The sequence below is a fragment of the Bos indicus genome, chromosome 10 (genome assembly GCF_029378745.1).
Source record: "Bos indicus isolate NIAB-ARS_2022 breed Sahiwal x Tharparkar chromosome 10, NIAB-ARS_B.indTharparkar_mat_pri_1.0, whole genome shotgun sequence".
NCBI lineage: Eukaryota > Metazoa > Chordata > Mammalia > Artiodactyla > Bovidae > Bos > Bos indicus.
The window spans coordinates 65,024,157-65,040,454 of NC_091769.1; the positions used below are offsets into that span (position 1 = coordinate 65,024,157).

Genomic DNA, 16,298 nt, shown 5'->3' on the forward strand with positions numbered 1-16,298 from the left:
TCGTGCCTTTAGGGAAAGTATATTAACCATCTTGAGTCTCGAGTCCCATTTCTGAAAAATGGAAGTGATAAATTAATCTGCCTACAAGATTGAGAGTCTGCCTTCTAAATGAGAACAAAAGGGAAAGGAGAAAAAATGTCTGTATAAATGGTAAGATGCTCTCAAAACTTTAGTACCTAAAGTATAAACATCCTAATATGGATCCTTTTGCTTTTTTTTTAAGCTATATTGTTCATTTATCATATTTCAGGCACTACTCCAAGCCTGACATGTATTTCATTCATTTTCTCATGTAATCCTATCCACACACCTTTGAGGAAAGTACTATTACTATCCCAGTTTTCCACACAAGGAAACTCAGGCTTAGAAAGGTGAAATACTTAAAGAGGTTAAACAACTTGCCCAACTGCTGATAAGTGGAAATCTTTGTTTTGAATCCAAACAGTTGGGTATTTCTTAAGTAGAGTTGAGAATTCCCAATCCGTAGGTTCCCAAATCCCCTTGTCTCCCCTAATCAGAGGGTGCTGATGGGGCATTACAGCTGGGGCACTGATTCAAACCTTCAGTTCACATCTCTCCCAGGAAGCTGTTTCAGTTCCTGATAAAGCCTTCTAGAAGCAAGTATTGCAATAAAGATAAGTTTTGAAATAATGGCATTCTGCAGAAAGGAATTAAGGCAACTCTGATAGTAGGGAAGGGCACTCCAGATGCACTAGCTTTGAAGTCTGCAAACTCTGCCTGTGATTCAGTCCATAGGTCAGTTCTCAAGAACTCTTCCAGGCCTGTTGACTCCATGGCCTAAAAGAGTAGAACCTGCCTGCAAGGAAGATGGAACAGAGTGGTGGCCACCATCTCCTCACTTCCCTCCTGTCCTCTCCACCTCTGCAAGCCTTTCCAAGGAAACCACTGACCATATCATAAAGAGTAGGAGAAGGGGCCCTGCCTGGGTCAGATAGGGGCATGGAAAGGAGAGGCCATGTCTGAAACATGCAATAAAGGACAGCACAGATGACTGGGAAGCCAGTCTTCGGCGCTAAAGCCCCCTCTCTTTTCCCTTTTCTCCATCCTATCTTCCTCTCCATCCTGTCTTCTTCCTCTCCAGCCTGATCAAAATCTGTCCTCAGGAAAAGATCAGAGATTGGCTGCTTCCCTGGGAACCAAAGTCAGGAAGTAACCATGTAGTTTCTGTAGTTTCTGTGCCCTGTAAAGGGCTTTGCAGAATTGGTGAGCAAAAGAGGTAGGTGGGCTTTGTCATAGTCAGGTTTATTTTCCCTGTGCCTAGATCAGTGCCTGGCTCTTTAGTTGTTGACTGAATGAATTTTGGAGGCCAGGGAGTCCTTTTCACAACCCTTAAACTGAACACCTATTGGCCCTGGGCTGTGGACCTGTGGGCCACAGAAGTTATATCTACTGAGCAGAGGAACTTCAGATGCTAAGAGATCTAGGCCTGTGTGGATGTGAAGCCAACACTAAATACTGTATCACTACATGTACCCAGGGTGCCCTTCAGCTCCTAGCAGAGATTTATAAGCCTCACTCCAGCCTCCAGTCCCTGTTTCCAAAATTCCAGAATGCTGGCTCTACCACTGGAGGACATGCCCTGACCTTTCTGGGGCATAGAGCAAGGGGTCTGGATTAAGACCTCCCCACTGCTAATGCACTGAATTGTGCCCCCCTCCTCCCTATTCAGGCTCCTCCTGTGGCTCAGCTGGTAAAGAACTCACCTGCAATGTGGGAGACCTGGGTTCGATCTTTGGGTTGGGAAGATCCCCTAGAGAAAGGAAAGGCTACCCACTCCAGTATTCTGGCCTGGAAAATCTCATGGGCAGAGGAGCCTGGTGGGCTGCAGTCCATGGGGTCACAAAGAGTTGGGCATGACTGAGTGACTAACACTTACTTAACCCCCAATTCATATGATGAACCATTAAACCTTAATGTGACTATATTTATACTAAAGAAGTAATTAAGTTTTAATGAGGTCATAAGGGCAGGACCCTAGTCCAATAGGAATATTGTTGTTATTACTATTGAATACTTTGGCCACCTGAAGTGAAGAGACAACTCACTGGAAAAGAACCTGATGCTGGGAAAGACTGAGGACAAGAGGAGAAGGCGACAACAGAGGATGAGATAGTTAGATAGCATCACCAACTTAATGGACATGAATCTGAACAAACTCCAGAAGATAGAGAAGGATGGGGGAGCCTGATGTGTTACAGTCCATAGGAATGCAAAGAGTAGGACATGACTTAACAACTGATAAACAAACAAAAAAATTGTTCTTATAAGATAATACACCAGAGTAGTCACTCTCTCTCCACCATGTGAGGACAAAGCAAAAAGATGGCCATCTGCAAGTTAGGGAGTCCTCATCAGAAAATAAACTGGCCAGCACAAATACATACATACATTAGGTTTAAGCCACTCAGTCTATGACAGCCTGAGCAGAACAAGACACCTGCTTCCTCTATAATACTTAAGATTTATGCTCAGAGAGGTTCTGACGAGCAGACAAATCTTCTAGGCCCACTCTTACCCAAGCCAAATTCCTTCCTGTTATATATCTTTTATTCCTCACAAATGGACACAACACTGCTTTTTCTTATACTCCATTTCTCCCTTGCCACATCTTAGATATTTTTTTAATGGTAATTTCGTTTTTCCAACTTTAACTGAATTTCAGATTTCTGCTTGTTTTTCCATTTGGGTTTTGCCTTTTTTTTTTTTGGCTTCGTTGCATGGCATGTGGAATTTTAGTTCCCTGACCAGGTATGGAACCCATGCCCCTGCAGGGGAAGCTGGAGTCTTAACCACTAGATGACCAGGGAAGTCCTGCCACATCTTAGATATTAAGTCACAAATGAGGCAGACTTTGCAGGACAAGAAACCTTTGAAGATCCAGGCATACCATGGGGCCCTGGTGGTACAGAGAATCTTCTCTCCCTTGGTCTGTCTTGGTCTCACGGTTTCAGCATCAAGAAATTGGGCTTAAGATGTCTCCATTAAAATGGTCATGTTACTTTGGGGTATGAGGGTAATACTTTTAACAGTCTTCAACCATTTAGTAGGTCAGCTGGCTCCTTCTGAAGGGAACTGGATAAAGTTCTCCTAAAATAACTGTAGGAAAGAAGGTTTAAGAGTCCTGAGAGGGAAAGCTTAGGAACCAAAGCTTACGTCTAAAAGAGAGTGAAGCTTAAATCAGCAAAGCAGGATTGCTGACATGGTAGTGTTTCCCATTTCCCAGGAAATAGAAAACTAATAAAGCCCTTGATGCTGGCACAGCATAAACCTCAGCAAAGGCTAATAAACAATTATAAAGCATTTACGATAAGACCTTAAATAATTAACTAATTATCTTGGAAAGTTAAAGAACAGGACCCCAGGGTATGGGACCTGATTATAAAGTCATACATATATATGTGAGGTGAGGCCAGAGTAGGAAGAGGGTGGCAGGAAGGAGGCCTATTAGAATAGGCTGAAGGAGAAGGGGAGGAGTGTGCAGATCAGTAGTCAGAGACAGGAAGTGGGAGAACTATGTTGACTACAACCATACCTGTATCAGTGCCATGTCTTGGGGTAGTCACAGTGCTGGACAAAAATCGCAAAGACTATTGCCCTTTCCAAAGAGATACATAATCAACTGCCTAGGAGGAGAGCCAAAAAGAGACCATTGGAAACCTACGGGTTTTTCTATAAAGCTGTTATGAAGTGTTACCAGACTCATTTTCTGCATATTTTCCAATCCCAACATTCTGCCTTATTAAAATGCTGGGCCTTTGCATTACCTTGGAAGTACCTTAGGGCAAGTCACCACTTGTTCTGTACAATTTCAAGATGCACTGTTGTCCAGTGACTGAGCTTTCATTGCCTTGCTGGTTTCCAGGAAAGCAGACCCCTAAATCACTCAGAATTGACTCAACAATTTTTTCTAAAAATTGCCAGGATTTCCACTGTCAAAAAACTGCTCACGTATATCTAAATAACTTAAGAATATTTTTAATATAAATAAAGCATTCCAACAATTTTCTTTTTAAGAACCATAAAATCTGTACTATGCCTTCTGAGACCCAAGCAAATTAAAGATAATAGGATTGTTAGGGAACTGTTGACCAAAACTGCCTGCCTTGGCCAGGCACAACCAGTAACAGGTTTGCTTAAGTCTCCCACTTCAGAATGCTTCAAAAGGACTCAAAACCAGTGTGGGGCCCAAAAACAACCCAGAGAAAACCTAAGAGGAGCCAAGAAGGGGAGGAGATACCAGTTGATAATATGTCTCAACAACCTCTCAGAAATCCTTGTGCTGAAAACCATCATGACTGAGAGATGCACGCACTACCAAGAAGGGCCTGAGGCAGATCAAATGAAGGCACAACCAAGATGATTGGCCAGAAACAACCCAGAAAGCTAACCCCACCACCATAAAACCTGAGACTGTGAGATACACGTGGCAGAGCAATTCTTCCCAGTTCCTTTACCCTGCTGCTCTCTGCCTGAGTGCCCCTTTTCAATAATGCGTCTTTTGTTTTGTCAGTACGTCTCCTTTGACAATTCATTTCCAAGGATTCTGAAGTGGGACCCCTTCAAGAGCCCATTGTCAGGCCGTTGAAAGAGTCCCATCCAGTGACAGGATGATGCTGGCAATATATATTTACAAGAACAGAGGTTTCCAAAAATCAGAGGTAAGATGAAAACCAATTTTATTCTGAACAGCCTTTTAGTTAAATCATTGAGGGTGTGGCCCCTGCACTGGAAGGGTGGAGTCTTAACCACTAGACCACCAAGGAAGTCCCCAGATGCTCTAGATCTTGATTGTGGAGGTGGTTATACAGTTGTGTATATTAGACAAAAAGCACAAATGTGTGCAATTTACTATTATCAGTCACCATACTTTCCATAGACAAGGGAGCTGAGGAGATAATAGGTGGGGAAGAAGACACTATTAACACATTATTTTCCATTGGCACAATTTCTTCTGTTTATTTTTGATTTAACTTTCCTTTCTGATTCCTGCACTAGAATATAGGTCTACGAGAGCAACGTATCTGTCTTATTCATTACTATAACCCCAGAAACTAGAACACTACCTGGCACATAGTAGGCCATTAATAAATAGTTGATCAAATGAATGAGAATTAATATGGTAAGGACAACATAAAGAGGTGGAAGGGGATCAGAATGAGGGAAGTGCTGGATATAAACTTGAATAATTTTATAATTCTGGAAGTTTATGTCAGTTCCTCCTTGGAGAATTTCCTTCCACTCCAGCAAGAGATGTCTTTCTTCTACAGCATTTCTTGTGTCATTTCTGACTGTTGCTATAGGCTAGCATTTTCTCCCAGCTAGAAAATAACTATTTGGGGCAAGAAGTAAGATATACAGCTTTGCAGTTCCCCCATGATGCACAGCACTTTAGCTACACTATGCTAGTTTGCTGAATGAATGAATAACTGAAACTTGAGTCCTGAATGTCCAGAGAATCCCTGAGGAATGGGCTCAGTGTTATAGCGGCTAAAGTCAAAGTGATATATTCAAGAGTAAGTTTCATCTGGCTTCAGCATTCTACATCCACTCCCTGGGGTGCAGTACCTCCTAGTGGAAGTCCAGGGCTGCTGCCTCCTTCCTAAGTGCCCCAAAACACGGGCCCTCAGTGACTCCCTCCCAGAAATCCATCTTCTCCTCCTCAAAACTTCCCTTTCACCCCCATCAGTGAAGCCCAGTAGACAATGAGGACCAGCAGACTCAGGCAGGTCCCTTCTACTAACCCCCAAAATCCACAGCGTAAATAATGAAGGGCTCCATTAGAGTCAGGTGGTTCTCTCAACCATACCTGCACTTTTCAAACTCTATGGTGCAAATGAATAATCTGTGGAGAATCCTGTTAAAATGAAGATTCTGATACAGCAGTTCCAGTTTGTGGGCCAAGATTCTGAATCTGAACTAGCTTCCAGATGACACCAAAGGATGCTGGTCCAGTCTGTACTGCACCCATGTGGTGATTGACAGCTACAGCAGTCACAACTCCAGATGCACCAAGAACTCCAGAAAACCACGGGGGTTGATTGTTTAAGCAAACACTGTGAAGCATATAAACATATGTTCCCTTCAAGGTTTGGCCCTAGAAGGTTTGCTTGCTTCTTTCCTGATGCTGAGACCCTAGAGAAGAGCTCTGCCTTCCAGCTGGAAGGGGTAGAGGAAGGGACCACATTCCCAGAATCAGAAACAGAAAAATGTGGTTTAAATCAAGAAGTTAAGGGGAGGGAGCTGAAGGCTCAGAGAGGGTGTCCCAGAGCAGTAGTCTCTATAAGGTCATCCCAGGCCAGTGTCTCTAGCTCTCAGCTTTGCCAGCCTGTAAACTCCACATTTTGTCAGCACACCAAGAGATAAGCAGACTGAAGGGAAATGAATCATACCAACTAGACTCAAGGGTCTAAACCAAATGGCAAAGTAAGAAGAACAAACACCAACTAATCAGAAACTTGTTCAAAGCAATGCTTTTCCCTGCAGGAATGTCTACGTGGGCTGGCATATCATTACCAAAAGTCTGTTTTATGGGCCTGAAATCAGAGCAAGAGGAATCGAGTGAGGGGATATTATGTCATTTTGAAAGCTGGATACACCCATCTCCAGGATATTTGTATATCTGCCAAGAAGGTCAGCAGTCAGAAACTAGGAGAACACACTGCCCCTCTGTTAATCTTCCTGCACCCGGAAACTTTCTGTTCAGCTTTCTTTACTACATTCCTGATCTCAGAAGACACTTCAGTTGCCTTGGATTGGATGTGAATAGCTAGAATGGGTTATGTCCAGTGATGTATGTTTGTGGGTTTTATTTTCTTGGTTGACTCCTTTTGCTCTTGGAAAGTGATTGCACCAGAACTTCTCTCCAGATTCTGAGAGCAGCTCATTGTGCAGCACTGAAGCACCAGCAGGAGAGGAACAGGGGGTTGGAGGGAAGGCCACTGGGGAAAAGCTGGATCCTTTCATTGCTTCCTACCCTAACACCTTATTCCAGGTTGCAGATTTTAAAACCTGTGTAGTTATTTAAGTGGTCAGAGGAACAGAGGTTGTCACATTCCTGTTGGCTGGTTCTTTTTCTGCTGGTTATGTTGATTTTCTATATGGACAACACTTAAATCAGTGTCCAAAGTTGGGCAAGTTTCTCAGGCTCATCTTTCCTCATTCCATTCTCTGAGTTGTCCTGTTGTATGGCTTTACACTCATCAAATTTAGGGAAGTGGCAGTAAGGAGACCTGGAAAATTACAACACTCCAGTGTCTTGCTTTTACAGGGTTCAGTATGCTTTTGTAGACATATTGTCAGTAAAGGGAGCACAACCCCACTTCTTCCTGACTTACTCTGCCACTTTCCTACAACCCCTGAACTCCGCCCCGCCCCCCCCCCCCGGACCCGCCCCGCTCCCCTACCTCCACCCCCCCACCCCAGGTCCTCTAGGAGAAGCTGGAGGGACTCATTGTTCACTGAGTCCTATCTCATTCCCTCCTTGACAGTGATACAGCCACTACCCAGCCACCTGAAAGCAAACTCCAAAACTTACTTCCATTTGCCTATTGCCAAATGACAGACTTAAATTTGCTAAACCTGGATACTGCTAAGTCACTTCTGTCGTGTCCGACTCTGTGTGACCCCAGAGACGGCAGCCCACCAGGCTCCCCCATCCCTGGGACTCTCCAGGCAAGAACACTGCAGTGGGTTGCCATTTCCTTCTCCAAAGCATGAAAGTGAAAAGTGAAAGGGAAGTCGCTCAGTCGTGTCCGACTCTTAGCGACCCCATGGACTGCAGCCTACCAGGTTCCTCCATCCATGGGATTTTCCAGGCAAGAGTACTGGAGTGGGATGCCATTGCCTTTCCGAAACCTGGATAAAGTGCTCACAAGTGCTCACAAAACAAAGTAACGAATAGTATTTGCTTTAAACCTGAGGTAGGTTAGGAAAAAAAAATCCTCAAGGAGAAAAAGCCCTCCCACCCAGAAGGCTGAGGAGACGGAGGCCACAAACTCTTCCGCAACCTCATAGTGGCTACCGGTACCAATTCGTCCAGAGCGGTCAGATTTTTCGCTAGTCACGGTGTATTGTCTAATCTGCACTCTTCTAATTCTTAATAAACGTTTGCACAGTGTTCCTATAATCCCTGCACTCCAAAGTATTGACTAGAAAGTATGAGGCTTTTCTTTTGAGAACCCAAAATATGATTTCACCACTGATAGCAAATAAGGAAAGAGAACGAGTACCACACGGAAAGTGAAAGTGAAGTCGCTCAGTCGTGTCCGACTCTTTGCGACCCCACGGACTGTAGCCTACCAGGCTCCTCCCTCCATGGGATTCTCCAGGCAAGAGTACTGGAGTGGGTTGCCATTTCCTTCTCCAGGGGATCTTCCCGACCCAGGGAACAACCTCCCAAAATTAAACAGTCTGATAACACAGAAGATGACGGTTGGCCGACTCACTGAAGCCCCTGGGTTCACTTTTTGCCGAGTTATTAATATAATTTCAGCCCTGACCTAATGTCAAGAAGCAGTTAGGGAACAACCGCAGAAGAATACTGCTTCCCAAGTCTAAAAAAGACGCCCCTGCCGTGCCATTGTTGCCACAATGCCGTGACTCGGATTCGAACCGAGGTTGCTGCGGCCACAACGCAGAGTACTAACCACTATACGATCACGGCGAGCTACTGGGACGCCGCGAGTAATGCGTCACCCAGTGTGGTCCTCGTCTAGATGGCTGCCGCCCTCGCCTGCCCCAGTCGCTCACTATCAGCCCCTCTGGTTCTGGCACAAAGCCTGAAGCGGAGTAAAGGCGCCGTAGACTCCGGGCCGAAGTCTCCGTTGATCGTCCGCCTGGACCGTTAAAGTACTTTGCAAACTAAAGGACCCCTGGGACGCCGGGCCTGCGAACCGGACTCACGCAGCCTGGAGGGGATGTGAGGCCTGCGCCAGCGGGTCGCCCGAATAGCGGCGCCGGTCTCTTCCTCACACCCTTTGTGCCCTGGCGCTCGTGCTGTCTGAACAGGCTCTGGCTGGGAATGGGACTGTCTCTTAACTCTCACAAGAAGAAAAATCAGTTCCAGTCCACAGCACAACTTTCTTCGAGATGCGGAGTAAGATAACCCCAAAATACCTAGCACCGCGGTAGTGAAACCGCAAGATCTGTCCCGCGGAAGAGTGCGGACTGATATTGAGACAGCTGAAAGACAGTGCGCCTGCGTACGCCCGGGCAGAGCGGCGAGGTTTAAGATGGGCGGGAATTAGCAATGTCACAGCCAGGGGGCGGGGCTTTAAACAGAGAAGAGCTCAGGCGAGAAACAAAAGACACAAGTCTCCAGTAGCTCGCCGTGATCGTATAGTGGTTAGTACTCTGCGTTGTGGCCGCAGCAACCTCGGTTCGAATCCGAGTCACGGCATTGCGAAAGCAGTGGCACGGCAAGGGGGCTGCATTTTAGCGTTCTCCTCCATTTTTTTTTTATCTTCAGTTTGTGACAATTTTCTCGAAAATGGATCCCAATCCCCTTGTGACAGAAACGATATTTACGCCAGGTCTAGCTACACTGGATTTCGGAAGAATATAGGCTTCCGCTTACACTGGGCTACGCACGTTATCCGGCACAACCCAAACAAAGCACAGAACACTCAAGAGGCAAAGTGCTAAAATTAACATATGTACAAATTTCCATAGCAGCACTGGAAATGGGCTTCCGGTAATAGAAGTCTTCGCAGAACAAGTGACCTTGGAAGTAGCTCTTTACAGGCAGAAAGAGAATTTGTCAAGCAGCAAGCAGCCAGGATAATCTCGTGAGCTAAGGTCTTGAAATGGAACGAAGAGAATTCCTCTTTGCAGGACTTCTCTTCATCTCATCCCCACGACGCTTACGGGCCCTGGTCGGAAAGGTAGTATTAAGCGCTTCTCAAGGACCTGTTGAAAGCAAGTAACTAAGAAATGGGAAACGACACTGAGGAAAGTCGAGGGGTGTTGGGAAGAGAGTTAGAAGAGTGAGATTCCATTCGGGTTTAGCAGGATCCTTCCGACTGCTCTGCAGTGGGGGAAGGGGGTAGTGATTAGAGCAGACGACACTGGAGAAAGACGGGTGGTCCCTCTGGATTCACTCATTAGAACCAGTGGCACGTTCTGTTTAGCAAAAAGGCACTGCCTACTGTGGACTCAGCCTGGTTCTAGGCGCCTTGCGGACGAGAGCTCCGATGTATCCAGAAGGAAAATCGGGCTCCCTCCCTGCTGCGCCCAGGGACACAACAGAGGATGGCACCGGATCCGGCGGAAACACAGGTGAGCGGACGAGTCAATGCCGTCGGGGGAGCAAGGGAAGCAAGGAAGGGGGTGCTGCAGATGAGGGGAACAGCAGGTTGAGATACATTCATGGAGTCCCTTCTAAGTAGCCAGTCCAATTCTGGGGGTGTCTTCCTTCAGAGGCAGCGTTCGGTCACTCGGGGAATCAACAAAGAGAAGCCCTCAGGAGCTCCCCTCTGCCGGTCTGCGGTGCTGGAAGGGTCTCGAGGGCACAGGAGATGGGATTCCTCCAAGGAAGGCGAGTTACACAGTTTGTGAACATTTTGAGTTCACGGCCAGTCCCGTCCCTGGATGCCCAAGTGGTACCCCCTAACTCCCACCTCCCTTACATGGAACCCACTCTTTCTTACTGCATCGTCACCATCTCGGGTAGCTAATGGACCCAAACTGGAGAGAACCGGAGCAACTGGCAAAAGAGCAATGCGCCTGCGCATTCTCAGACTCGGCCTTAGGCCTGAACCCGCCCCATAGGTGGACCCTTTGGTGACGTGCAGAATGGGAAGGCCTATAACTGTTGAAGAAGACAATCCGAAAGTTCGCCTGACAGGTCTCCGGTAGCTCGCCGTGATCGTATAGTGGTTAGTACTCTGCGTTGTGGCCGCAGCAACCTCGGTTCGAATCCGAGTCACGGCATTGTGGCAACAATGGCACGGCAAGGGACCTCTACTTTTAAATTCCTTTTCCCACCCTAGTCCACGACGCTTTATATAAATCATAACTCACTTTTTTGAAACGAAACGCTGCATCTCTCTACTTTGAAAACTGAGCCACCTCCGATCGCCACCTTCAATAATTCTCATTTAATCCTCTGAATGCAGCATTAGAGCAAACAAATTGTAACCCTTTCCCTCCTGAAAAAAATTGAAAATCAGTGTCAAAATCATTTTACACCAACAAAACAGCGACCCTGTGGCCTCGCGATTTCTTTCCTTTTCATACATTAAAAAAAAAAAAAAAAAAAAAAGTCTTCATTTTCAAATGGAGAATACAAAGAACAAGCCCAGTGAAAACTGTCTCCCTCTCATTCTTCACCCTATCTAGCAATCGTCGTCAGTTTCCAATATATTTTTCTGTGGCAGTCTTTGTATAAATAAATATTTGTATATGTATGCGTGTCCTAAGTCGCTCAGTCGTGTCCGACTCTTTGCGACTCTATGGACTGTAGCCCTCTGTTCACGGGATTCTCCAGACAAGAAAACTGAAATGAGCTGCCACGCCCTCCGCCAGTGGATCCTCCGGAGCCAGGGGTTGAAACCTTCTCGGGTTCTTTACCACTTAGGGTCATCTGATACATGTATGCACATATATTCCCGCTTGCTTCTTCCATAGTACAGGTGACATCTCTTCTTCCTCACCCCCAGAAATCAGACTAAACTTGAAGTCTTAGATTTGCGTTGGTAACCTATCTCCCACTACAGAAGAGTATACATACCCCAGGGGGAGTCTCCACCCACCTGATCTAGTCCTTTTTCTCCCCAGGCACAGGCTCCTGGTTGGGGAGGGTGGAACTCTGGGTTGATAAGATAAGGGAAAAGCATTCATTACCTTGCCTCCCCCCCCCCCCCCCAAAAAAAAAAAACCGTTGGATGGGAGCCTGGGCTCTGCTGGGAATTGGCCCTCTTTTGATTTTAGGTTGGAAGGTCAGAATTCATTTGGAGACCCTCTGAAGGCAGGAGGAGGAGGGGTTGGATGGCATCACCAACTGGATGGACATGAGTTTGAGCAAGCTCCAGGAGTTGGTGATGGACAAGGAAGACTGGCATGCTGCAGTCCATGGGGTCGCAGAGTCAGACACGACTGTGAGACTGAACTGAACTGGACTTCCATTTCTTCCTTATTGTCAGAATCCAACTTAAATCACAAACCACTCAAGTTAGAAAATTCAAGTTCAGTGAAGGTAGAACTGAATCCTACTATGTTTGTGTTCCAAGAATACAGCCTCCTCATAAATATTTGAACAGAGATATCTTATGGAGTCTATAAATGAGATAAGTGGCCCAGTTTGCTGTATGGCTGCATTTTAAGTTGTATTCTTGCAACACAGAACCATGTTATTTTTATACCAGAAAACATGACTCAAATGAAGCTCCATCTACATGCAGAATATCTAAGAACAGAATTCATATATTTGGGATATGTTTGTCTTCTCAAGGTTGTGGACAGAGATGAACGCAAGGCAAGGCTGGAGACCAAAGGCAAGGGCCAGGCTTAGAAAAAGACAAAACCAGAAGGAATGAGAGTTCAGAATGGGACTGGGCACTCAAAGGTAAGCAAATAGAAGTAAGGACATCCCACGCAGTACCCAGCAAGGGAAGTGAGCACTAAGGACTAGGCTTTGGGAAATGTGCAAACTTAGCACGTTAAGGGAGGAAGACAGGATTTGTCTTGAGAGAAAAGAGAACAGTGTCATTTCAAGAAAAGTTTGGGAGAAGAGGACTTTAAGCATAGAGGAGGTCAGCAGACAGGAGAAAGAGAAATGAGAAGTCACTGGTCTTAACACATAAAAGTCGTTGACTTTAAAAACCTTCTGTGAGAGCAAACGGATAACGTGTAACAAGAGTCAGAAAAAAATATACACTCTTTGCCCCAATAACTCCACTTTTGGGAATCTTGCCAAAGGAAATTATCCTAAACTTGGAAAAGTTATCCACATAAAGATGTTTGTTACAGTTATTTAGAAGGGAGGATAATGGAAATAGCCTAAATGATCAACAAATAAAGTGATAAAGTATGTTCATTTGATGAGATATTAAATAGCCATTTTTAAAGTACAAAGTCAACTTTTAACTGCCATCTCCAACTAAAGGGAGTAAGACCCCTTTAAAGAAATTGATTACAAGTACAAGAACTGCAGACCGGTAAGTACAAGTTGTGTCTGGAATATCTTATGTGAGAAAGCAAGTAAGTGTTGAAAGACTGGCAAGACCAAGTCAACAGAATCCAGAAGCTTCTTGAAAGGGCTCTTACTGGCCCAATTTAGGACAGTTTTGAGCATTAAAAAAATGATGGCAATGGATTATACATATTAAATTAAAAAAAAAATTTTTTTGAGACCACAGGGATTGGGTGGAGGGGTTGGGGGAGGAGAAACTCTCTCTTTACAGAAGAATGCTGGATAATAAATGCAGAATGACAGAATTAGAGTCACCTTTTGCAATCCCCAGTGTAATAACAAATGTAAGCATAGATCATCAATGGAAGCTAAGACCGCTGGGTAAAACATGTTGGGAGCTAATAGTCTTAGGTTATCACACCACAACTTACTCTAAATTGTGAAATGGAGAGATCTGATGGACTCCAGTTTAAGCAAGTGATCAAGCCTAGCATCGCCAATAAAGGACAATGAGCACTATTGACTGGCCTGCCAGTGTAACACACTGGAAAGTCCACATCATCTCAAATGTAGTGGTCTTTTTTTTTTTTTTAAATGTCAAGCCTGAATCTAATCATGAGGAAACTACGGAAAAATCCAAAATGTGAAACATTCTACATGACAACTGTCCTGGACATTTCAAAATGAGCAATGTCATGAAAAACAAACTAGCAAGAAAAAAAATGGGAAATATTTCAAGATTTTAAAGAGAGTAAAGAAGTAAACAGTGCAACAGGGGAACCTTGGTAAATCCTGAATCTGGATGGAAAAAATCCCAAATGTATATATGTATGTATGTGTTGGAGAAGGCAATGGCACCCCACTCCAGTACTCTTGCCTGGAAAATCCCATAGGCAGAGGAGCCTGGTAGGCCACAGTCCATGGGGTTGCTAAGAGTCTGACACGACTGAGCGACTTCACTTTCACTTTTCACTCTCATGCATTGGAGAAGGAAATGGCAACCCACTCCAGTGTTCTTGCCTGGAGAATCCCAGGGACGGGGGAGCCTGGTGGGCTGCTGTCTATGGGGTCGCACAGAGTCGGACACGACTGAAGCGACTTAGCAGCATGTATGTGCACAGTCGCTCAATCAAGTCTGACTCTTTGTGATCCTATAGACTGTAGCCTGCCAGGCTCTTCTGTCCATGGGAATCTCCAGGCAAGAGTACTGGAGTGCTTGCCCTATCCTCGTCCAGAGGATCTTCCTGACCCAGGGATCAAACCCACATCTCTGCATCTCCTGCAATGACAGACTGATTCTTTACCACTGAGCCACCTGGGAAACCCAAGTAAATGACATTTGGCAGGGAGGGATGGAAAAAAATTAATATGGACTGTATAACAGACAATGCTATTAATGATAATGGTTTGTGGCCCCATAGAAGAATTCCTTATTCTTAGGGAATGGCTGCTAAAGTATTTAGAGCTGAAGCATCATGACAACTGAAACTTGCATCAAATCGTTAAGGGGGGGAAAAGGCTGAAAGGATAGAACAAATGTGGCAAAATGTTAAAAAGTGGTGAATCTAGGTGAAGGGTATACAGATTTCCCCTGTACTTTCTTACTTGTACTTACTTGAATTATTCTGTAAGTTTGAAATTAAAAAAAAAAAAAAAAAAACCTGGAAGAAAATAAAGCTTTCATAATAAAAATGGGGAAATTATGCAATGTTCAGTGAAAAAAATAAGGATACAAAATTGTGTATACCACAATTATAGCTATATAAAAATAACAAGAGAAATGATGTTTATTCATTTCAACATTTGTTAAGCTCACTGAGTGATGAGAACACCCAGATCACCTTCAGAATCCTGAGTCTATGGTGCAATGCTTAACATGCTTAAGTACAAGACTTTGGATCTGGCAAACTCCACCCAAGTCTTGAGAGCCTCACCTCTGTATCCTTGGTTCCTAGCAAGCTATCTGGCCCCATGAGGTGCTCAACAATGCCTGATTCTGAAAGTGCATTAACAAAAGTTTAAGACAAAAGTAAGTTCACGGTGTACATAAAGTATTAGAGCTCTCTAATTATCATTTAAACTATCCTTATGATATCCTCCCCCATCCTCATGTGATTTTACTTCCTAATCTTCCTCACTATGAATTCACCCCTTCTTAATGGTATGCTGGTTCACTCAACCCACGCTGACCTCTTAGCTTGGAATGACCATTTGCTCCTTTGCTTCATCTACCCACACCCTACCCAGTTCAGGTCTACCCCCTGCGTGAAGCCTGACAACTTTTGTGCAGACCTTATTTGATTCCATTCCTCTGTGCTGTCAGAAGCTTAGCTCCATATTTCTTAAACATAGGTGGCTTCATTTGACACCTACCATTGTAAGCACTTTACAGTTTTAAAAGCCTGTTCCATCATTTCCATCACTCCATGTCCATGATTTCCCTTAATGCTCACAGGACAGTCATCATGCCCTTTGCAGATATAAGGAAGGTAAGAATCAGTGGCAAGAGGAGGGTCTTGCTTTTGATCCTGAGATGTGTCTCGAGCCCACAATTACTGTTAAACACCTGGTGATTGAGGAGATCCTCCAATATGAATCTACTGGATCATTCTTCTAGAATTTATTATCTTTATAATAAATAAAGATATTTATTTATATCTTTGCTTTGTTAGTCAATTTTAAGCAAATATCTATTTATTAGGTTGCACTGAGTCTTAGTTGCAGAATCTTCAGTCTTCATTGTGGCATGTAGGATCTTTCAGCTGCAGCATATGGAATCTTTAATTGTTCCGTGTGGAATCTGGGATCTAGTCCTGACCAGGGATGGAACCCAGACCCCCTGCTTTGGGAGCACAGAGTCTTAGCCCCTGGACCACCTAGGAAGTCCATTAGTCATATTTGAAGCCGCATATTTTTATGATGTGCGTGATATTTTCTCTATTATACCTCATGAAACCATATACAATATCAGACATTTCAATTATCTCCTACAGTCCTGCCCCTCAAAGAGTGGTGGGAGGACCAGCTGCATTTGTATCACTTGGAAGCCTGTTAGAATTCCATCGAAATTCCATCCCAGCTAGACCTACAGAAACTTCAGTTTAACAAATTCCCCAGGAGATTTGTGTTCATTTTATAGTTTGAGAAG

The 16,298-nt window shown here is 44.6% G+C and overlaps 1 protein-coding gene and 3 non-coding genes across 4 annotated transcripts in view; 2 read left to right on the plus strand and 2 right to left on the minus strand.

Moving 5' to 3' along the window:
- SLC28A2 (solute carrier family 28 member 2) overlaps positions 1 to 10,751 on the minus strand; it is a 71,165-nt gene extending 60,414 nt beyond the window's left edge. The window contains exons 1-4 of the mRNA XM_070798059.1: positions 10,668 to 10,751; positions 10,198 to 10,350; positions 9,136 to 9,290; positions 7,986 to 8,037 (exon numbers count right to left, since the gene is read on the minus strand). Of these exons, the coding sequence (XP_070654160.1) occupies positions 7,986 to 8,037; positions 9,136 to 9,290; positions 10,198 to 10,350; positions 10,668 to 10,751 (444 nt within the window). The remainder of the gene's footprint in view (positions 1 to 7,985; positions 8,038 to 9,135; positions 9,291 to 10,197; positions 10,351 to 10,667) is intronic.
- Positions 8,612 to 8,683, minus strand: TRNAH-GUG (transfer RNA histidin (anticodon GUG)). The gene has a single exon. It is a non-coding gene; the product is annotated as a tRNA-His (tRNA).
- On the plus strand, positions 9,347 to 9,418 carry TRNAH-GUG (transfer RNA histidin (anticodon GUG)). Its single transcript has one exon. It is a non-coding gene; the product is annotated as a tRNA-His (tRNA).
- A 127-nt stretch (positions 10,752 to 10,878) lies between the features above and the next one.
- On the plus strand, positions 10,879 to 10,950 carry TRNAH-GUG (transfer RNA histidin (anticodon GUG)). The gene has a single exon. It is a non-coding gene; the product is annotated as a tRNA-His (tRNA).
- The last annotated feature ends 5,348 nt before the right edge of the window (positions 10,951 to 16,298 follow it).